The sequence below is a fragment of the Theropithecus gelada genome, chromosome 19, assembly GCF_003255815.1.
Source record: "Theropithecus gelada isolate Dixy chromosome 19, Tgel_1.0, whole genome shotgun sequence".
Lineage (NCBI taxonomy): Eukaryota > Metazoa > Chordata > Mammalia > Primates > Cercopithecidae > Theropithecus > Theropithecus gelada.
Window position 1 is genome coordinate 22248026 of NC_037687.1, and position 23825 is coordinate 22271850.

Here is a 23825-nt window from a genome sequence, read left to right on the forward strand (position 1 = left end):
TTTGGCTGGGCGCGGTGGCTCAAGCCTGTAATCCCAGCACTTTGGGAGGCCGAGACGGGCGGATCACGAGGTCAGGAGATCGAGACCATCCTGGCTAACGCGGTGAAACCCCGTCTCTACTAAAAATACAAAAAACTAGCCGGGCGAGGTGACGGGCGCCTGTAGTCCCAGCTACTCGGGAGGCTGAGGCAGGAGAATGGCGGGAACCCGGGAGGCGGAGCTTGCAGTGAGCTGAGATGCGGCCACTGCACTCCAGCCTGGGTGACAGAGCCAGACTCTGTCTCAAAAAAAAAAAAAAAAAAAAAAAAATTATGGGAAAGAATATTATTTGTGTCAAACAGAGCAAGGGCCAGGTGTGATGCATGCCTGTAAGCCCAGCAGTTTGGGAGGCTAAGGTGGAAGGATTGCTTGAGTCTGGGAGGCGGAGGTTGCAATGAGCTGAGATCATGCCATTGCACTCTAGCCTGGGCGAGATCCTGTCTCAAAAAACAACCAACCAACCAACTCAACAGCAATAGAGCACGTTTCTGGGATCTGATCATTTTAAACAGGTTTCTTACTGACTTGAATCTTTGGCGGGATATTCAGAAGCCTTGCTGGATGTGGGATGGCCGTGCGGGACTGTCCCCAGTATTATAAACTGTCCAGTGTATCTGGTCCTGTCTATTTGCGGTGGGGTCCACATCACAGTGTCAACCAGCCACCCCCAAAATGCCATTTTTCCCCTAGGGGGCAGCACTCCACCACTGAGACCAATAGTTAATGGTATTTTAGAGGCTTGGGCTTTAGAAGTTCAGAGAGTCTTTGATGCCAGCAGGGCTGAGCCGGTGACTCAGAGATGCCAAGTGAGACTGGCCCTATCTAACGGGGCTGGTTTTTATTTGCTGCTGCCTGCGGCTGCTGAGCAAAAATTCTGGCTTCATTTGCTAAAACCTCATTTAAAAAAAAAAAAAATCTGGGGAGGCTGAGGTGGGCGGAGCACCTGAGATCAGGAGTTTGAGGGCCCGGAGGCTGAGATCACACCATTGCACTCCAGCCTGGACAACAGAGCGAGAATCTGTCTAAAAAAAAAAAACAAAAAAAAAACAAAAAAAAAACTCTGGAAATCTGAAATAACGTGATGTCTTATAATTTTAATTGTGGGCTCCAAGTTTTCCTTTTTTAGTTGCAAAAAAAAGTTTTAGTTTTTTCCTGTCTAGTTTTTGTTTTATTTTATTGAGGTATAATTGATGTAAGAAAAATTGCACATACTTAATTTATACATTTTGATAAATTTATTATTCCTTTTTTTTTTTTTTTTTTTTTTTTTTTGAGACAGAGTTTTGCTCTTGTTGCCCAGGCTGGAGTGCAATGGGCCAATCTCAGCTCACTGCAACCTCCGTCTCCCGGGTTCAAGCAATTCTCCTGCCTCAGCCTCCCGAGTAGCTGGGATCAGGCTTATGCCACCATGCCCTGCTAATTTTGTATTTTTAGTAGAGACAGGATTTCTCCATGTTGGTCAGGCTGGTCTCGAATTCCCGACCTCAGGTGATTGGCCCACCTCAGCCTCCCAAAGTGCTGGGATTATAGGTGTGAGCCACCACGCTCGGCTGAAAGGTGAGTGCCTTTCATCTATATTCACCAGTTGACATTTTTCCACATTTGCTATGTCTCTTTTTTTGTCTCCGCACAGGCAAATATACACACACAGATAGATACATTTTTATTTTGTTTTGAGACAGGGTCTTGCTCTGTTGCCCAGGCTGGAGTGCAGTGACGCAATCACAGCTCACTGAAGCCTGGTCCTTCAGGGTTCAAGCATTCCCACCTTAGCCTCCTGAGTACCTGGGACTACAGGTGCATTCCACCACACCTGGCTAATTTTTGTATTTTTTATAGAGATGGGGTCTGACCATGTCGCCCAGGCTGGTCTTGAACTCCTGTGCTGAAGCAACCTACCTTCCTTGGCCTCCGAAAAGTGCTGGGATTACAGGTGTGAGCCACCATGCCTGGCCCACACATTGTTTTTTTGATGAATCATTTACAAATGAATGGTAGCCATCATGCTACTTCACCCCTAAATCGTTCAGTATGCATCTCCTAATAATAAGCTCCTCTGTAGCTACAATCTCATTAATCACCCCTAGGAAAATTAGTAATCCCGTCAAATCATGTAATAAATATACAGTCCATATTTCAATTTCCCAATTGTTCCCAAAATGTGTTTTATTGTTATTTCTTCCTCCTCAATCCAGGATCTAACCAAGGATCATGTTGCATTTGGTTGTCCTATCTCATTAGTCTCTTTCCTTCTCCCTTTATTTATGTATTTATGTATTTACTTATTTTTTGAGAAAGAGTCTTGCTTTGTCACCCAGGCTGGAGTGCAATGGCACGATCTGGGCCCACCGCAACCTCCGTCTCCAGGGTTCAAGCGATTCTCCTGCCTCAGCCTCCCGAGTAGCTGAGACTACAGGCATGCACCACCACTCCCAGCTAATTTTATATTTTTAGTAGAGACAGTGTTTCTCCATGTCGGTCAAGCTGGTCTCAAACTCCCGACCTCAGGTGATCCACCCACCTCAGCCTCCCAAAGTGCCGGGATTACAGGCGTGAGCCACTGCGTCCAGCCCTTCTCTCCTTTTTTAAAAAATTAAGCTACAGTTGATCATATATAGTCAAGATTAAAGCTCTGAATTTTTACATTTAATGTATACATATGTAGTTTACACAGTATAATTACCTACCACCCAGGCACCCACGTCACAATACATAATTTATTATTTCTCTCTCTCTCTCTCTTTTTTCATTCTTTTTTGAGACAGGGTCTTTGTCACCCAGGCTGGAATGCAGGGGCACGATCTGGGCTCATTGCAACCTCCACGTCTCAGGTTCAAGCGATCCTCCCGCCTCAGCTTCCAGAGTAGCTGGGGTTATAGACGCCTGTCACCACGTCTGGCTAATTTTTGTATTTTTTTTTTTCTTTTGAGGCGGAGTCTCGCTCTGTCGCCCAGGCTGGAGTGCAGTGGCCGGATCTCAGCTCACTGCAAACTCCGTCTCCCGGGTTCACGCCATTCTCCTGCCTCAGCCTCCCGAGTAGCTGGGACTACAGGCACCCGCCGCCACCCCTGGCTAATTTTTTGTATTTTTAGTAGAGACAGGGTTTCACCGTGTTCGTCAGGATGGTCTCAATCTCCTGACCTCGTGATCCGCCCGCCTTGGCCTCCCAAAGTGCTGGGATTACAGGCGTGAGCCACCGCGCCCGGCCAAGTTGTGTATTTTTTATAGAGACGGGTTTCACTATGTTGCCCAGGCTGTTCTTGAACTCCTGGGCTCAAGCAGTCCTCCCACCTCAACCTCCTAAAGTACTGGGATTACAAGTGTGAGCCACTGCGCCTGGTCCATCATTTGTTGTCTTTTAACCCCAAATGTGGCACCTATCTTTTTTTTTGGGGGGGGATGGAGTCTTGCTCTGTCACCCAGGCTGGAGTGCAGGGGCGCCATCTCGGCTCACTGCAAGCTCCGCCTCCTAGGTTCACACCATTCTCCTGCCTCAGCCTCCCGAGTAGCTGGGACTACAGGCGCCGGCCACCACACCCAGCTAATTTTTTGTATTTTTAGTAGAGACAGGGTTTCACCGTGTTAGCCAGGATGGTCTCGATCTCCTGACCTCGTGATCTGCCCGTCTTGGCCTCCCAAAGTGCTGGGATGACAGGCGTGAGCCACTGTGCCCGGCCATGCCACCCATCTTTATAGTCTTCTATGACACTGAAATTTTCACATGGTGGCTCATGCCTGTCATCCCAGCGCTTTGGGAGGCCAAGGCAGGCAGATCACTTGAGTTCAGGAGTTTGAGACCAGCTTGGACAATGTAGCAAAATCCCGTCTCTACTGAAAACACAAAAATATATAGCCGGGCATGGCAGTGTGCGCCTGTAGTCCCAGCCACTCAGCAGGCTGAGGCAGAAGAATCCCTTGAGCCCGGAGGCGGAGGTTGCAGTGAGCTGAGATCTCCTGCCACTGTATTGTAGCTTGGGTGACAGAGCGAGACCCTGTCTGGAAGAAAAAAAAAGAAAAGCCTGGGTGGCCTAAAAAGGCAACCTGTAGGGCAGATATTATATGAGGCCCCCCAGTTCATCAGTTGGAAGCTTCTGGTTTAGGATATCAAAGTGGCTTTTTTTTTTTTTGTACAAACTCTGTCACCCAGGCTGGAGTGCACTGTCAAGATCTCGGCTCACTGCATCCTCCGCCTCACACGTTCAGGCGATTCTCCTGCCTCAGCCTCTTGAGCAGGTGGGATTACAGGAATGCATCACCATGCCCGGCTAATTTTTGTATTTTTAGTACAGATGGGGTTTCACCATGTTAGCCAGGCTGGTCTGGAACTCCTGACCTCAGGTGATCTGCCCGCCTCAGCCTTCCGACATGAGGGGATTATAGGCATGAGTCACCTCGCCTGGCCCAAAGTGTTCTTAAGCAAACACCTTCCATCATCCTGGTCGGGGTAGAAGGTTGGAGAGCTCCCGACAGATGACCCAGTGGGGAGAGGGTTGGGGAGCTGCCAAGGGAGGCAGGCCCCAAGGAGTTTGGATGGGTGCAGGCATCTGTGATGGGAGCTCCAAAGAGCACTTCTCTTCCTGCAGCTCCGGGATTGCGGAGGGCTGCGGGAGGTGGAGGTGACTGCCTGCCTGGTGTGGAAGGACTGGCCTCACCGAGTCCACCCCCACAGCCTCGTGGGGAAAGACTGCACTGACGGCGTCTGCAGAGTGCGGCTCCGGCCTCACGTCAGCCCCCGGCACAGGTACCCACCCGCTGATCTCCAACCTCTCGTCCTTGATTATGGAGATTCTGAGTGGCTGGAGATCGCACATAAAACCTTAGAGCAGAGGGCAGCTTGGGTACACCCTCCCCACTGCCTCTCCTAGGTGGGGAAACAGGCGTGGGGACAGTAGAGAGCCTCACCTAGGCTGGGAGCCCTGCCACACACAGATTCACATACATTTTATCCTTATTTTGTAGAGGAAGAAACTGAGGCTCAGAGAGGGTAAGGAGCACAGATAATTGATGGCAGAGCTGGGATTTGACTGCAGACCTGACTTAACTGCAAGGCCTGCTCTTTCTCTTACTGTACAATTTATCTTTTTTTTTTTTTTTTGAGATGGAGTTTTGCTCTTGTTGCCCAAGCTAGAGTGCAATTGCGTGATCTCAGCTCACTGCAACCTCCGCTTCCCAGATTCAAGTGACTCTCCTTCCTCAGACTCCTGAGTAGCGGGGATTACAGGTGCGCGACACTATGCCCAGCTAATTTTTTGTATTTTTAGTAGAAACGGGGTTTCACCTTGTTGGCCAGACTGGTCTTGAACTCCTGACCTCAGGTGATCCTCCCAGCTCGGCCTCCCAAAGTGCTGGGATTACAGCCATGAGCCACCGTGCCAGCCTTTTCTTTCATTTTAAAGCAGAAGCACTGTATAACTTTTATTTTGCATATGTCCACAAATGCTTACACAACATACAGTGGCTACATCTAAAACTGTAAGCATTTTTTCTTTTTTTTTTTTTTTTTTTTTGAGACGGAGTCTCGCTCTGTGCCCAGGCTAGAGTACAGTGGCCGGATCTCAGCTCACTGCAAGCTCCACCTCCCGGGTTTACGCCATTCTCCTGCCTCAGCCTCCCGAGTAGCTAGGACTACAGGCGCCCGCCACCTCGCCCGGCTAGTTTTTTGTATTTTTTTAGTAGAGACGGGGTTTCACCATGTTAGCCAGGATGATCTCGATCTCCTGACCTCGTGATCCGCCCATCTCGGCCTCCCAAAGTGCTGGGATTACAGGCTTGAGCCACCGCGCCCAGCCAGCATTTATTCATAGTGCAAAGAGACAGAAAGATAGTGACACACTTCACTGTGTTGCGCTGACTTTGGGCAGAGCCCTAAAGGCAGCACACACTTCAGAGGTAGGGCTGAGTATTGCTCACGCTCAAGTCCTGAAGATTTAATTTTAGTGATTTTTAGACTGAGTGAAAATGTCAGTTCTGAGAGCAGAGATCTTGTCTCTTACGTTCCCTGCTGTATTACCAGTGTCCAGCACAGTAACTGGTACATAGCAGGTGCTCAGGAAATATTTGTAGAATGAATGAATACTGCCATGTTATGCAATTTACACTCCCATCAGTAATGGGTGAGAGAGCACCTGATTCTCCACAACCTCACCGGCACAAGGTATTATGAAACATTTTGATTTTTGCTATTTTGATGAGTGCTACAAAACAAAGGCATCTCATTGGTGTTTAATTTGCAGGGTTTTTTTCTTTCTTTCCTTCCTTCCTTCTTTGTTTCCTTCTTTTTTTTTTTTTTTTTTTTTTTTGACAGAGTCTCACTCTGTTCCCCAGGCTGGAGTGTAATGGCGTGATCTTGGTTCATTGCAATCTCTGCCTCCTGGGTTCAAGCGATTCTCCTGCCTCAGCCTCCCAAATAGCTGGGATTACAGGCGCCAGCCGCCACACCTGGCTAATTTTTGTATTTTTAGTTTCACCATGTTGGTCAGGCTGGTTTGGAACTCCTGACCTCGTGATCCACCCGCCTCGGCCTCCGAAGGTGCTGAGATGACAGGCGTGAGCTACCACACCTGGCCCCACAGTTTTCTTATTAAAGATGAAGTTGGCCAGTGTTCTCATGTGGTAAAGATGAGGCATGTTCTGGGTCTTCTCAAGAATCCTTGACATACTTATTTTAATTTTTTGAGACAGATTCTTGCTCTGTCACCAGGCTGGAGTGCAGTGGCATGATCTCAGCTCACTGCAACCTCCACCTCCAGGGTTCAAGCGATTCTCCTGCCTCAGCGTCCTGAGTAGCTGGGATTTCAGGCACACGCCACCACACTGAGCTAATTTTTGTATTTTTAGTAGAGACAGGGTTTCACCAAGTTGGCCAGGATGGTGTCGGTCTCTTGACCTGATTTGCCCATCTCAGCCTCCCAAAGTGCTGGGATTACAGACGTGAGCCACAGTGTCTGGCCAAAAGGTTTATTCTATTTATTTTTTTATTGTTTGAGATGGAGTCTATCTCTGTTGCCCAGGCTGGAGTGCAGTGGTGCGATCTCAGCTCACTGCAACCTCTGCCTCCCGGGTTCAAGTGATTCTTCCGCCTCAGCCTCCCGAGTAGCTGGGATTACAGGCATGCACTACTGTGCCAGCTAATTTTTGTATTTTTAGTAGAGACAGGGTTTCACCATATTGGCCATGCTGGTCTTGAACTACTGACCTCGTGATCCTCCTGCCTCGGCCTCCCAAAGTGCTGGGATTACAGGCATGAGCCACGACACTGGCCTTCTAAGAGGTTTAAACCCCAGACCCTTTCTAATGCTGGGACCCCTGGGCTTGGGATGTCAGCCCCTGAGAGCCTGAGCCCCACAGCAGCATCTGCCGGAGCCCTCCTGCAGGTTAGGGCCACACCTGCCTGCTCACGAGCACTCCTCTCCCTCCCCCATCATCCCCTCAGTTTTAATAACCTGGGCATCCAGTGTGTGAGGAAGAAGGAGATTGAGGCTGCCATTGAGCGGAAGATTCAACTGGGCATTGACCCGTACAATGGTGAGCCCCCTGCCTGACCTGACCATCATGCGTCCTCCCAAAGCCCTTGCCTTCTGTGCTCACCCTGGTCCCCTCACCACTCCAGGCCCCACTGTCTCCTCTAGCCCCATCCCTTCCCCGTTCCCCTGTACCCCAAAGAGGGTCTCCACTTCCCACCCTCAGCCTCCCCATATCTCCCCCGACAGCTGGGTCCCTGAAGAACCATCAGGAAGTAGACATGAATGTCGTGAGGATCTGCTTCCAGGCCTCATATCGGGACCAGCAGGGACAGATGCGCCGCATGGACCCTGTGCTTTCTGAGCCCGTCTACGACAAGAGTGAGTTGAGAGTGCTGTGGCCGTTAGGATTGCCCTTGGCCGCAGGTGTCAGAATGTCCCGCTTACAGAGGCATGAGTGGCTCAGGTGCTGTGGCTCACGCCTGTAATCCCAACACTTTGGGAGGTCAAGGTGGGAAGACTGCTTGAGCCCAGGAGTTCAAGACTAGCCTGGGCAACTTGGCAAAACCCTGTCTCTATAAAAAAATTTAAATTTAGTGGCTGGGCGCGGTGGCTCACGCCTGTAATTCCAGCACTTTGGGAGGCCGAGGTGGGCGGATCAAGAGGTCAGGAGATCGAGACCACCCTGGCTAACATGGTGAAACCCCGTCTCTATTAAAAATACAAAAAATTAGCCTGGCGTGGTGGCGGGCGCCTGTAGTCCCAGCTACCCGGGAGACTGAGGCAGGAGGATGGCGTGAACTCAGGAGGCGGAGCTTGCAGTGAGCCCAGATAGCACCACTGCACTCCAGCCTGGGTGACAGGGCGAGACTCCGTCTCAAAAAAAAAAAAAAAAAAATTAGCTGGGTGGTCAGGCGCGGTGGCTCATGCCAGTAATCCCAGCACTTTGGGAGGCCGAAGCAGGCAGGTTACCTGAGAAGTCAGGAGTTTGAGACCAGCCTGGCCAACATGCCAAAATCCTGTCTCTACTAAAAATACAAAAATTAGCTGGGCGCAGTGGCAGGCAACTGTAATCCCAGCTACTCAGAAGGCTGAGGCAGGAGAATTGCTTTAACTCAGGAGGCGGAGGTTGCAGTGAGCTGAGATCGTGTCACTGCGCTCCAGCCTGAGCAACAGAGTGAGATTCCGTCTCGAAAAAAAAAAAAAAAGCTGGGCATGGTGGCATGCACCTGTAGTCCCAGCTACTTGGGAGGCTGAGGTGGGAAGACTGCTTGAGCCCAGGAGGTTGAGGCTGCAGTGAGCTGTGATCATGCCACTGCAGTCCAGCCTGGGCAACAGAGCAAGACTGTAATCCCAACACTTTGGGAGGCTGAGGTGGGTGGATCACTTGAGGTCAGGAGACCAGCCTGGCCTATGTGGTAAAATTCTCTCTCTACTAAAAATGCAAAAATTAGCTGGGCATGGTGACACACGCCTATAATCCCAGCTACCCAGAAGGCGGAGGTTGCAGTGAGCTTAGATTGCACCACTGCACTCCAGCCTGGGCAACAGAGCGAGACTCCATCTCAAAAAAAAGAAAAAAAAAAAAGAAAAATGGGGGCTGGGTGTGGTGACTCACGCCTGTAATCCCAGCACTTTGGGAGGCCGAGGCAGGAGGATCATCTGGGATCAGGAGTTCGAGACCAGTCTGGCCAACATGGCGAAACCCCATCTCTACTAAAAATGCAAAAATTCTTGGCCAGGTGCAGTGGATCACACCTGTAATCCCAGCACTTTGGGAGGCCGAGGCCGGCGGATCACGAGGTCAGGAGATGGAGACCATTCTGGCTAACACAGTGAAACCCCGCCTCCATTAAAAATACAAAAAATTGGCCGGGCGCGGTGGCTCAAGCCTGTAATCCCAGCACTTTGGGAGGCCGAGACGGGCGGATCACGAGGTCAGGAGATTGAGACCATCCTGGCTAACACGGTGAAACCCTGTCTCTACTAAAAAATACAAAAAAAAAAAAAGACAAAAAACTAGCTGGGCGAGGTGGCGGGTGCCTATAGTCCCAGCTACTCGGGAGGCTGAGGCAGGAGAATGGCGTAAACCCGGGAGGCGGAGCTTGCAGTGAGCCGAGATCACGCCACTGCACTCCAGCCTGGGCGACAGAGCGAGACTACGTCTCAAAAAAAAAAAAAAAAAAAAAAAGAAATTAAAAAAATGCAAAAAATTAGCTGGGCATGGTGGCGGGCGCCTGTAGTCCCAGCTACTCGGGAGGCTGAGGCAGGAGAATGGCGTGAACCCGGGAGGCAGAGCTTGCAGTGAGCCAAGATCGCACCACTGCACTCCAGCCTGGGTGAAGGAGCGAGACTACGTCTCGGGGGGGGGGAAAGAAAAAAAAAAAAAAAGGGGTCTTCTAGTATTGTAGAATGAACAACCTGTACAACTATACCAGGCAGCCCAAGGGAAGAGGCAGCATAAGTAATCGTCTCTCTCCCTTTCTGAAAGAGTGCATTATATTCCACAGAATCACCCTGGTAGACTTCTGCTTATTTCTCAGTGGCCAGAGCTTGGTCCCATGGCCACTCCTAGTTGCAGGGTGGTCTGGGAAAGCAAGTGCTTAGATTTTTCAACCTCTATAGAGGGGTACAGGCATAGAAAAGGGGATTGGGAATAACTGGTAGGTTTTAGCCAACCCGTAGTGGCTGCTGTAATTATCAAAATGGGATATTAATTCAGTCAGGGCATTTATGGATGCAAGTGATAGAATCTCAACTTAAATAGGCTTAAGGGGTAAAAAAAGAGAATAATTTGTTCTATTAATGAGAAAAATGCAGATGTAGCATAGTGCTTCAGGTCTGGCTGCATCCAGGACCTCACTGATGTCATTAGAGATCTGTCTGTCTTTCAGCTGTTCTTCCTCCAAGTTAGAATCCAGGCTTATATCCTACCTGCCCGGCACCTCTTCCCCACTCCCAAGGCTGCTTTTAGCTTCTCTTACCTAATAGCTTTGCTTCAAGCCTCAGGTCTATCTCTCATTGGCCTGGTTTTGGTCATTTGCTCCTTTTTCACCAATCAGCTTTGACCAGAGGGACACACTGCTCTGATTGGCCAGCTCCGGGGCACATGATCAATTACTGCTGAGCTAGGAATTGGGCTCAGCCCTGCCCAATCCCAATTACGAAGATGAGGGGTGGTCCCTTGAGGGAAAATTGGAGGCTGTTAAAAGAAGAGGGGCCAGGACTACTAGATTAGATGGGGAAAACAACAGGTGTCCACTACAAGATTACAGTCTATCAAACTCTCCTCAAGGAACCTTCTCTGACCTGGGACCCCATCAACTCTCCCTGAGGTCTGAAGGTCTCCCTTAAACATTTTTTAAAAATTATTTTTGTTTATTATTATGGTTTTTTTTAGAGATAGGGTCTCACTCTGTTGCCTAGGCAGTCATGCAGTGGTGCAGTCATAGCTTACTGCAGCCTGAACTTCTGGACTTAAGTGATCCTCCCAGTTCAACCTGACAAGTAGCTGAGACTACAGGCATGTGCCACCACACCTGGCTAAGTTTTATTTTTAAAACTTTTTGGGCCGGGCGCGGTGGCTCAAGCCTGTAATCCCAGCACTTTGGGAGGCCGAGACGGGCGGATCACGAGTTCAGGAGATCGAGACCATCCTGGCTAACACAGTGAAACCCCGTCTCTACTAAAAAATACAAAAAAACTAGCCGGGCGAGGTGGCGGGCGCCTGTAGTCCCAGCTACTCAGGAGGCTGAGGCAGGAGAATGGCGTAAATCCGGGAGGCGGAGCTTGCAGTGAGCCGAGATCCGGCCACTGCACTCCAGCCTGGGCGACAGAGCGAGACTCCGCCTCAAAAAAAAAAAAACAAAAAAAACAAAAAAACTTTTTGTAGAGCTAGAGTCTCACCATGTTACCCAGGCTGGTGTGGAACTCCTGGGCTCAAACCATCCTCCTTCCTCGGCCCCTCGGTGACTGAATTCTCGGTGTTTTTTTTTTTTAATACACTTCTTTCTCTCCTTCCCAGAATCCACAAACACGTCAGAGCTGCGGATTTGCCGAATTAACAAGGAAAGCGGGCCGTGCACGGGTGGCGAGGAGCTCTACTTGCTATGCGACAAGGTGCAGAAAGGTGAGGGGCCTGGGGCAGCAAGCTCGGGTAGCGCGGGGTCTGGCAACTTGGAGGCGTAGCCAGGGAGCCCGGGTGAATGGATGAGAAAGAGCTGGTTAACCAGGGCACCAGAGTGCAAGAGTCCAGAATGCTGTCTTTGCAGTCAGATACAGCTGATTGGTTCATTAACTCCCTGAGTCGCCGGCTCACCAGTCTGCGTAGGAAGACGGAGGCTCATCTGTGGTGACCCATGCTGCGTGCTAGGCGGTGCCATCACAGAGCTCACGACATGTCCAGAGGATTCTGATGTTAAGGGTGGAATTGCATAAATGAACGGTTTATGGTGGTTGTGATAAGGGCTATGGGTAAAGCAAACAGAGGACAGAAGAAGTAACTCCACTTCATTCACAGCTATTCAAATGGCCCTTCCTCAAACAGGCTTTTTTGAAAAAAAAGATAGCTGGTCACTGTGGCTCAAGCCTGTAATCCCAGCACTTTGGGAGGCTGAGGCAGGCGGATCACTTGAGCTCTGGAGTTCGAGACCAGCCTGGCCAACATGGTGAAACCCCATCTCTACTAAAAAACACAAAAATGAGCTGGGCGTGGTGGCTCACACCTGTAATCCCAGCTACTCGGGAGGCTGAGACGGGAGAATTGCATGAACCTGGGATGCATAGGTTGCAGTGAGTCAAGATCATGCCACTGCACTCCAGCCTGGGTGACAGAGCAAAGTTCCATCTCAAAACAAACAAACAAACAAACAAACAAAAAAAACAGCTGGGCACAGCAGCTCATGCCTGTAATCCTAGCACACTTTTGGAGGCTGAGGCGGGCAGATCACTTGAGCTCAGGAGTTCGAGACCAGCCTGGGCAACATGGTGAAAACTCGTCTCTACAAAAAATAAAAAATTTAGCAGGTGTGGTGGTGTGCACCTGTAGTCCCAGCTACTTGGGAGGCTAAGGTGGGAGGATTACTTGAGCCTGGGAGGCACAGGCTGCAGTGAGCCAAGATTGCACCACTGCTCTCCAGCCAGGGCGACAGAGACAGACCCTGTCTCAAAAAATCAAAACCAAAAACAAACTGGCTGGGCATGTCTCTCATGCCTGTAATCCTAGCACTTTGGGAGGCTGAGCAGGGAGGATCACTTGAGGCCAGGAGTTTGAGTCCAGTCTGGGCAACATAGCAAGCCCCTGTCTCTACAAAAAAAAAAAAAAAAAAAATTCTTTTTATTTTAATTAAAAAATAGTCAGGCATTAGGCCGGGCATGGTGGTTCACACCTGTAATCCCAATACTTTGGGAGGCCAAGGTGGGTGGCTCACTTATGGTCAGGAGTTCAAAACCAGCATAGCCAACATGGTGAAACCCTGTCTCTACTAAAAATATAAAAATTAGCTAGGTGTTGGCCGGGCGCGGTGGCTCAAGCCTGTAATCCCAGCACTTTGGGAGGCCGAGGCGGGTGGATCATGAGGTCAGGAGATCGAGACCATCCTGGCTAACACGGTGAAACCCCGTCTCTACTAAAAAATACAAAAAACTAGCCGGGCGAGGTGGCGGGCGCCTGTAGTCCCAGCTACTCGGGAGGCTGAGGCAGGAGAATGGCGTAAACCCGGGAGACGGAGCTTGCAGTGAGCTGAGATCCGGCCACTGCACTCCAGCCTGGGTGACAGAGCGAGACTCCGTCTCAAAAAAAAAAAAAAAAAAAAAAAAAAAATTAGCTAGGTGGGGTGGCGCACACCTGTAATTCCAGCTACTTGGGAGGCTGAGGCACGACAATCACTTGAACCTGGGAGACAGAGGTTGCAGTGAGCCGAGATCATGCCATTGCACTCCAGCCTGGGCAACACAGTGAGATTCTGTCTCAAAAAATAAAATAAAGTAAAATAAAATAGCCAGGCATGTTGGGGCATGTGCTTATAGTCCCAGCTACCTGGGAGGCTGAGGTAGGAGGATTGCTTAAGTGCAGGAGTTGGAGGTTACAGTGAGCTATGATGGTGCCACTGCACTGCAGCCTGGGCAATGGAGCGAGACTCTGTCTCAAAATAAAATAAAATAAAGTGAAGAAACTGGTTCCAGAGTTATCTAGTAACTTCCCCAAGTTATAACAGAGTTGGTAGTGAAGCATTCTAGCCTTCCTGGGTTCCCATCTTGGCTCTAACACTTGCTGGCTGTGTGACTGTGGACAAGTGACTTTACCTCTCTGTGCCTTCATTTTCTTCTTTATATAATAAGGTACCTAATAGTACCTTCTTCATAGAGTTGTTGTGTGACTTAGAGGCAATCTATATATACCTGACACATATAAAGCCTCAGTACATAGAGTTACTGTGATGACAGGCAATGCAGTAAGACAAGAAAAATAAATAGCAGGCAGAATACCATCATGAATCCTGACTCTTCCACTACCAGTTGTGTGACATCTCAACACCTTCAAGCCTCAGTTTCCTTTTTTTTTTAGAACCAGGCTCTCCATCTGTCACCCAGGCTGGAGTACAGTGGTGCGATCATGGCTCACTGCAGCCTCGACCTCCCAGGCTCAAGTGATTCTCCCACCTCAGCCTTTTGAATAGCTGGGACCACAGGCGTGCACCACGGTGCTCGGCTAATTTTTTAATTTTCTTGTTGAGACAAGGTCTTGCTGTGTTGGCCAGTCTGGTCTTGAACTCCTGGCCTCAAGTGATCTGCCAGCCTCAGCCTCCCAAAAGGCTGGGATTACAGGTGTGGGCCACTACGCCTGGCCAGGCACCTTTTTTCTCTGCTGACTGTGCCTGGTATCCTTTTGCCATAACAGATCATAGCTGTGAGTACGACTGTATGCTGTCCTCTGAGTCCTCTTACTGAACAACCTGAGGGTAACCTTGAGGATCCCTGGACTTGAGGGGGATAGTAATTCTACCTACCTCTTAAGTTGTTATAAGGATTAAATGAGATAATACATATAAAAATACATAAAACAAGGCCAGGTGCGGTGGCTTACACCTGTAATCCCAGCACTTTGGGAGATCGAGGTGGGCAAATCACGAGGTCAGGAGATTGAGACCATCCTGGCCAACGTGGTGAAACCCCGTCTCTATTAAAAATACAAACATTAGCTGGGCATGGTTGTGCATGCCTATAATCTCAGCTACTCGGGAGACTGAGGCAGGAGAATTGCTTGAACCAGGGAGTCGGAGGTTGCAGTGAGCCGAGATCATGCCACTGCACTCCAGCCTGGAGACAGAATGAGACTCTGTCTCAAAAACACACAAACAAAAAAACAAAAATAGCTAGGCGTGGTGGCATATGCCTATAATCCCAGCTACTTGGGAGGCTGAGGCAGGAGAATTGTTTGAACCCGGGAGGCCGAGATCGTGCCACTGCACTCCAGCTTGGGCAACAAGAGCGAAACTCCATATCAAAAAAAAAAAAAAAAAAAAAAAAAGCCGGGCGCAGTGGCTCACGCCTGTAATCCCAGCACTTTGAGAGGCCGAGGCGGGCGAATCATGAGGTCAGGAGATCGGCCCATTCTGGCTAACACGGTGAAACCCTGTCTCTACTAAAAATACAAAACATTAGCCAGGCGTGGTGGCGGGCGTCTGTAGTCCCAGCTACTTGGGAGGCTGAGGCAAGAGAATGGTGTGAACCCAGGAGACAGAGCTTGCAGTGAGCTGAGATCGCGCCACTGCACTCCAGCCTGGGTGACAGAGTGAGACTCCGTCTCAAAAACAAGCAAACAAACAAACAAACAAATATATATATATACGTAAAACACTTAGTGACTGGCACATAATAGGTGCTCAATAGAAAGTTAGCTGCCACTATGATTCGTTTTTTTTTTTTTTTTTTTGAGACGGAGTTTCACTCTTGTTGCCCATGCTGGAGTGCAATGAAGCAATCTCAGCTCACTGCAGCCTCTCCCTCCTTGATTCAAGCAATTCTCCTGCCTCAGCCTCCCAAGTAGCTGGGACTACAGGTGTGTGCTACCACACCTGGCTAATTTTTTTTTTTTTTTTTTTTTTTTTTTGAGACGGAGTCTCACTCTGTCACCCAGGCTGGAGTACAATGGTGTGATCTCGGCTCACTGAAACCTCTGCCTCCTGGGTTCAAGTGATTGTCCTGCCTCAGCCTCCTGAGTAGCTGGTATTACGGGTGCACACCACCACACCCAGCTAATTTTTGTATTTTTAGGAGACACAGGGTTTCACCATGTTGGTCACCCTGGCCTTGAACTCCTGACCTCAGGTGATCCACCCTCCTAGGCTTCCCAATGTGCTGGGATTACAGGTGTGAGCTACCACGTCCAGCTTAATTTTGTATTTTTAGTAGAGATGGGGTTTTACCACGTTGGTCAGGCTAGTCTCGAACTCTTGACCTCAAGTGATCCACCACCTTGGCCTTCCAAAGCGCCGGGATTATAGGCATGAGCCACCGTGCCTGGTGATTAGTTTTATTTTTAGGAATATTAGAGGCCAGGCATGGTGGCTCACTCCTGTTATCCCAGCACTTTGGGATTCCAAAGTGGGAGGATTGCTTGTATCCAGGAGTTTGAGACCAGCCTGGGCAACATGGCAAAACCCCTTTTCTACAAAAAATACAAAAAAAAAAATCAGCTGGGTGTGGTGGTGCATGCCTGTAATCCTAGCTACTTGGGAGGCTGAGGGAGGAAGATCTCAAGGCCCAGAGGCAGAGGTTCCAGTGAGCCAAGATCATGCCATTGCACTCCAGCCTGGGTAACAGAGCAATACCCTGTCTCAAAAAAACAAAAACAAAAACAAAAACAAAACAAGGCCGGGCACGGTGGCTCACACCTGTAATCCCAGAACTTTGGGAGGCCGAGGTGGGAGGATCACCTAAGGTCAGGAGTTCGAGACCAGCCTGGCCAACATGGTGAAACCCTGTCTCTACTAAAAATACAAACAATTGGTGGGGTGTGGTGGCTCATACCTGTAATCCCAGCACTTTGGGAGGCCAAGGCAGGTGGATCATGAGGTGAGGAGATAGCGACCATCCTGGCTAACATGGTGAAAACCTGTCTCTACTAAAAATACAAAAAATTAGCCAGGCATGGTGGCAGGCACCTGTAGTCCCAGCTACTCAGGAGGCTGAGGCAGAATGAATGGCGTGAACCCCAGAGGCGGAGCCTGCAGTGAGCCGAGATCGCACCACTGCACTCCAACCTGGGCGACAGAGCGAGACTCCGTCTCAAAAACAAAAAAAATTAGCCAGGCATGGTGGTGGGCGCCTGTAATCCCAGCTACTCGGGAGGCTGAGGCAGGAGAATCTCTTGAACCTGGGAGGCGGAGGTTGCAGTGAGCCGAGATCACGCCATTGCACTCCAGCCTGGGCAACAGAGCAAGACTCAAAAAAAAAGAAAAAAAAGAATATTAGTCTTGATTTTGGGGGAGGCTGGGCAAGTTGGGCGCACAGTGGCCCAGATGTCCTGGCTTAGCTGATGTCCCCCATTTCCTGCCAGAGGACATATCAGTGGTGTTCAGCAGGGCCTCCTGGGAAGGTCGGGCTGACTTCTCCCAGGCGGACGTGCACCGCCAGATTGCCATTGTGTTCAAGACGCCGCCCTACGAGGACCTGGAGATTGTAGAGCCTGTGACAGTCAACGTCTTCCTGCAGCGGCTCACCGATGGGGTCTGCAGCGAGCCATTGCCTTTCACGTACCTGCCTCGCGACCATGGTAACTACAGCAACCCAGGGTGACCCAACACCTCGGAGACTAGGTCTTCGGCCTTGGGGAGACCCCAGTGGGGAGGGGAAAGAGGCGGAACTAGAATGCAGGCTCAGAGCTACAAAGATGGTGTTCAGATCCCGGCTCTGCTGCTTACTGGCTGTGTGACCTTGGCCTCTCTGAGCCTCATTCTTCTGCGCAAAATGGAAATAATAGTAGCCGTCCTGTGACATTGGAGAGTATTTAATCTTTCCTCCCCTCAGCATCCTGCACATGCCTGGGCCTGTGCTCGGTATTGCTAGAGACACAGCAGTGACCAACACAGCCCCTAGCTGTGTCCCCATGAGGCTTATAGTCCTGAGGATGTGGGACAGCCTGTCCCCACACAGTGATGACCAGAGTGGGCAGGACTGGAATAAAGTGCTCAAGGGCTCGCATTGCCCAAAGGGGGCACCTAACCTAGCTGTGGGCATCAGGGAAGGCTTCTTGGAGGAGGGGACAGCTGAGCTGATGACAGGAGGATGATTAAGCAGGAAGTTTTCTAGGAAAGTAGTGAGAGTCGAGGAAGAGTGTTTTAAACAGCTGGAACAGCAGGTGCAAAGGTCCTGAGACCGGATTGTGCCTGGGGTGCTCCAGGAACAACAAAGAGGCCAGTGTGTAGGCTGAGGCAGGTGGATCTCCTGAGGTCAGGAGTTCGAGACCACCCTGACCAACACGGCGAAACCCCGTCTCTACTAAAAATACAAAAATTAGCCGGGCGTGGTGGTGGGCGCCTGTAGTCCCAGCCACTCAGGAGGCTGAGGCAGGAGAATTGCTTGAACCCGAGAGGCACAGGTTGTAGTGAGCCAAGATTGTGCCATTGCACTCCAGCCTGGGCAACAGAGCGAGACTCACTATAGGCACCTGCCACCACGCCCGGCCAAGACTCCATCTTAAAAAAAAAAAAAAAAAAAATAGAGGCCAGGCACAGCGGCTCACACCTGTAATCCCCAACACTTCAGGAGGCCAAGGCAGGCGGATCACTTGAGGTCAGGAGTTCAAGATCAGACTGGCCAACATATAGTGAAATCCCATCTCTACTAAAAAAATACAAAAATTAGCTGGGTGTGGTGGCACACACCGGTAATCCCAGCTACTTGGGAAGCTGAGGCAGGAGAATTGCTTGAACCTAGCAGGCAGAGGTTGCAGTGAGCCGAGATCATGCCACTGCACTCCAGCCTGGTCAACAGAGCAAGACTGTCTCTAAAAATAAATAAATAAATAGATAAATAAATAAATAAATAAATAAAGGAATTAATTATTATTGATGAATTACTTCTTGTATGTCCCTGGTGTCTCCTCAACAGACAGCTACGGCGTGGACAAGAAGCGGAAACGGGGGATGCCCGACGTCCTTGGGGAGCTGAACAGCTCTGGTGTGTGCCCTCTGCCCTTTTCTACCTCTATCCCCAGGTTCTGGGGCAGGGACAGCTGACCCCACTGCCCTGTCCACCCCCCAGGCTGGGGAGGAAGGGCTGTCGGGGAACAGGGGTCCTCATCTCTCCCTTCCCTCAGACCCCCATGGCATCGAGAGCAAACGGCGGAAGAAAAAGCCAGCCATCCTGGACCACTTCCTGCCCAGCCACAGCTCAGGTGGGTCCCGGCTACACATAAGCCTCCGTCCCCTGGGTGGGCAGAGGGTAAGTGGCAGCCCTGCTTTTCTGGCCTCTTCACGCCCTCCAAGAGCAGCCACAAGGCAAGTCACTCAGCACTTAGCCAGCAACATCCAGTGGAAAGAATGAGGGCTCTGGAGACAGAATGGAAGTTCTGATCTCTTCTGGACCATTTCCTTGCTATGTGACCTTCGTTAAGTTGCTCTACCTCTCAGAGCCTCAGGGACTCCTTTGAAAAGGCCCAGTACCTACTTAGGTCAGTGGTGTTTTAAAATTTAATCTATTTCTTTTTTTTTTGGAGATGGAGTCTCGCTCTGTTGCCCAGACTGCAGTACAGTGGCATGATCTCAGCTCACTGCAACCTCTGCCTCCCAAGTTCAAGCGATCCTCCTGTTTCAGGATCCCGAGTAGCTGGGACTACAGGCATGCACCACCACGCCCGGCTAATTTTTGCATTTTTTAGTAGAGACGGGTTTCACCATATTGGCCAGGCTGGTCTTGAACTCCTGACCTCAAGTGATCTGCCCTCTTTGGCCTGCCAAAGTGCTGAGATTACAGGCATGAGCCACCACACCTGGCCTTTTTTCTTTTTGTTTTTTTTGAGACTTAGTCTCTCACTCTCACCCAGAGTAGTGGTACAACGATGGGTCACTGCAGCTTCAACCTGCTGGGCTTAAGCGATCCTCCCACCTCAGCCTCCTGAGTAGCTGGGACTACAGGCATGCATCACCATGCTTGACTAATTTTTGTATTTTTTGTAGAGACGGGGTATTGCCATGTTGCCCAGGCTGGTCTTGAACTCCTGAGCCCAAGCCATTCTCCTGCCTTAGCCTCCCAAAGTGTTGGGATAACAGGCATGAGCCACAGCGCCTGACTCTTAATACATTTCTTCTTCTTCTTCTTTTTTTTTTTTTCTCTTGAGACAGAATCTCTGTTGCCCAGGCTGGAGTGCAGTAGTATGATCTTGGCTTACTGCAACTGCTGCCTCCCAGGTTTGAGAGATTCTCCTGCCTCAGTCTCCCAATTAGCTGGGACTACAGGCGCCCACCACCATGCCTGGCTAATTTTTGTATTTTTAGTAGAGATGGGGTTTCGCCACATTGGCCAGGCTGGTTTCGAACTCCTGACCTCAGGTGATCCGTCCAGCTTAGCCTCCTAAAGTGCTGGGATTACAGGCGTGAGCCACAGCGCCTGGTTCTTAATATATTTCTTCTTATGAGTACTGTATGACAGGCACTTAAGTGCTTTCTGTGAGTTTATTCACTTAACCTGTGAGGTATGTGCTGTCATTCCCCTGTTTTACAGGTGAGGAAACTGAAGCCCAGAGAGGTGAAGTCTCTTGCCTGAGGTCACACAGTAGCAGATCTCTGGTGGAACAGGGAGGTGGCCCCTGGGCATCTGTGTAGATGAGTGGTGATATATATGGCATAGGTAGCAGGGAGTTGATGATGGATGAATGGGGGTGGTGGTTGAAGCCAGCCAACCTCAGATTCAGAGCCTGTCTCTGGCCTGTTCTACCCTTGCCTTCATTTCAACTCCCATGCCAGCTTCCAGCTCCCATGAACCCCAATCCTATCTGGCTGCCCTCAGAAAACAAATCTCTAGCCAGGAGTTCGAGACCAGCCTGGCCATCATGGTGAAACCCTGTCTCTACTAAAAATGCAAAAATTAGCTGGGCGTGGTGACCCATGCCTGTGGTCCCAGCTGCTCGGGAGGCTGAGGCATGAGAATTGCCTGAATCCAGGAGGTAGAGGTCGTGGTGAGCTGAGATTGTGCCACTGAGCTCCAGCCTGGGCAACAAAGAAAGACTCCGTCTCAAAAAGAGAAAAGAAGAGAAGAGAAAAGAAACAAGAAAAGAAAAGATGCCTGGATGTGGTGGCTCACGTCTGTAATCCCAGCACTTTGGGAGGCTGAGGGGGGCGGATCATCTGAGGTCAGGAGTTCGAGACCATCCTGGCCAACATGGTGAAACCCCTGTCTCTACTAAAAATACAAAAATTAGTTGAGTGTGGTGGCGCACACCTGTAGTACCAGCTACTCGGGAGGCTGAGGCACGAGAATCACTTGAACTCGGGAGATGGAGGTTGTTGTGAGCCAAGATGGCACCACTGCACTCCAGCCTGGACAACAGAGCGAGACTCTGTCTCAAAAAAAAAAAAAAAAAAAAAAAAAAAAAAAAAACAAAAGAAAAGAGGAAAAGTCTCTACCCACTGACTACTAACTCTAAAAACATAGCCCTCAACACCCAGCTAAGGTACCCAGCTCCTAGCCAGCTACTAACCACTCAGACTGCTGAGCCTGGACCACCTGACCTAGTCCCACCCTGGAGATTTGAAGCTCCACCTGTTCTTCCCCCTGCCCTGCAACTGGTAACCAATGCCTAATAGCTCTGCCGCTAGCAACCACCAATCCTAGCCCACTTCACCAATCTTTGCTCTCCCATTTCCTAAACCCCCTTCCCTATTCATCCACCTTCCCCAGTATCCCAGTTTCCCAAGGTCTAAAGCACCCCTCCCTTGTGGAAGCAGTATCGCCAAGGCACTGCAGTGTAATGGTTAGGAGTATGGCCTCTGGGATCAGACTGGGTTTGAAATCTGAGCCCACAGTTTAGCAGTTTAGTTTGTGTGACCTCTGTGAGCCTTACTTTACTCATCTGTCAGATGGAGACCCTGTCTCTTACAGTCCTTTCCCGAATTTAGTGAGATGATGTCGTACGGTTATTTATCATGGTGGCTGGCGCAGAGTTAGTGCCCAGGAGATATTAGGAACTTGCTTTTTTTTTTTTTTTTTTTTCTTTTTTGAGACAGAGTCTCGCTCTGTCGCCCAGGCTGTAGTGCAGTGGTGTGATCTGGGCTCACTGCAACCTCTGCCTCACGGGGTTCACGCCATTCTTCTGCCTCAGCCTCCTGAGTAGCTGGGATTACAGGTGTGAGCCACCACGCCCGGCTAATTTTTTGTATTTTTAGTAGAGACGGGGTTTCACTGTGTTAGGTGGGATGGTCTCGATCTCCTGACCTTGTGATCTGCCTGCCTTGGCCTCCCAAAGTACTGGGATTACAGGCATGAGCCACCGTGCCCGGCCTAGGAGCTTGCATTTTTTCTTTTTTTTTTTTTTGAGACGGAGTTTCACTCTTATTGCTCGGGTTGGAGTGCAATAGTGTGATCTCGGGTCACTGCAACCTCTGCCTCCCGGGTTCAAGCGATTCTCCTGCCTCAGCCTCCTGAGTAGCTGAGATTATAGGCACATGGTGCCGTGCCCAGCTAATTTTTGTATTTTTAGTAGAGACGGGGTTTCACCATGTTGGCCAGGTTGGTCCCGAACTCCTGACCTCAAGTGATCTGCTTGTCTCAGCCTCCCAAAGTGCTGGGATTACATGCATGAGCCACTGCACCCAACCTGTGATCACATTTAACTGCATTTACAGCAAAACCCAAAATAACAGGGGCTTCAACAGGATGGAACGTTATTTCTTGTCTCACATAAATAGTCCATAGGGACTGAAAGTGGCCCATGCCTATAATCTCAGCACTTTGGGACGCTAAGGTGGGTGGACTGCTTCAGGCCAGGAGTTTGAGACCAGCCTGGCCAATATGGTAAAACCCTGTTTCTACTAAAAATACAAAAATTAGCCAAGTGTGGTGGTGCACATCTGTAGTCCCAGCTACTCAGAGGCTGAGGCAGGAGAATCACTTGAACCCAGGAGGTGGAGGTTGCAGGGAGCCAAGATTGCATCACTGAACTTTAGCCTGAGCGACAGAACGGGACCCTTCTCAAAACAACAACAACAAAAAACATGCCTGGCACTGTGGCTTACACCTGTAATCCCAGCATATTGGGACGCCAAGGCAGGTAGATCACGAGGTCAAGGGAGAGAGACCATCCTGGCCAACGTGGTGAAACTCCATCTCTACTAAAAACACAAAAGTTAGCTGGGTGTGGTGGCACATGCCTGTAGTCCCAGCTACTCGGGAGGCTGAGGCAGGAGAATCATATGAACCCAAAAGGTGGAGGTTGCAGTGAGCCAAGATGGTGCCACTGTGCTCCAGCCTGGTGACAAGGCAAAAACAAGAAACAAAAAACAGTCTGTAGGTGTGTTCCAGGGATGGTCTGGTAACTGCATGATCATCGAGAGACCCAGGCTTCTGTCATTTTCAGTTTGCCATCTCATGGTGCAAGATGGCTGTTGTAACTCCAGCCATTATGCCCACATTCCAGTTAGCAGAACTTAGTCACATGATCGCATCAGGCTGCAAGGAAGGCTAGAAAAGAGTTCCAGTAGCCTTGTGTCTCTAAGGTTTGTCTTCTTCCAAGAAGAGAGTCCCTCTTTTTTTTTTGAGACAGTCTTGCTCTGTTGCCTAGGCTGGAGTGCAGTGGCGCAATCTCGGCTCACTGCAACATCCGCCTCCCAGGTTCAAGTGATTCTCCTGCCTCAGTCTCCCGAGTAGCTGGGATTACAGGCGCCTACCACCACGCCCAATTAATTTTTGTATTTTTGGGAGAGCCAGGGTTTTGCCATGTTGGCCAGGCTGATCTTGAACTTCTGACCTTAGGTAATCTGCCTGCCTCGGCCCACCAAAGTGCTGGGATTACAGGTGTGAGCCACCATGCCTGGCCAGAGAATCCCTCTTATAATGAAACTTTTTGATTTTATTGTTATTTTTTCTTAAGTCCCCATTATGCCTAAGAATGACATTTTTTTTTTTTTTTTTTTTTGAGACGGAGTCTCTCTCTGTCGCCCAGGCTGGAGTGCAGTGGCCGGATCTCAGCTCACTGCAAGTTCCGCCTCCCGGGTTTATGCCATTCTCCTGCCTCAGCCTCCCGAGGAGCTGGGACTACAGACGTCCGCCACCTCGCCCGGCTAGTTTTTTGTATTTTTTAGTAGAGACAGGGTTTCACCTTGTTAGCCA

The 23825-nt window shown here is 49.9% G+C and overlaps 1 protein-coding gene across 1 annotated transcript in view; it reads left to right on the forward strand.

The window, feature by feature from the left end:
- RELB (RELB proto-oncogene, NF-kB subunit) overlaps positions 1-23825 on the forward strand; it is a 44358-nt gene that overhangs the window by 18681 nt on the left and 1852 nt on the right. Inside the window, exons 5-11 of the mRNA XM_025367251.1 lie at positions 4623-4780; positions 7472-7563; positions 7749-7880; positions 11524-11628; positions 17059-17274; positions 18612-18680; positions 18820-18897. Of these exons, the coding sequence (XP_025223036.1) occupies positions 4623-4780; positions 7472-7563; positions 7749-7880; positions 11524-11628; positions 17059-17274; positions 18612-18680; positions 18820-18897 (850 nt within the window). The remainder of the gene's footprint in view (positions 1-4622; positions 4781-7471; positions 7564-7748; positions 7881-11523; positions 11629-17058; positions 17275-18611; positions 18681-18819; positions 18898-23825) is intronic.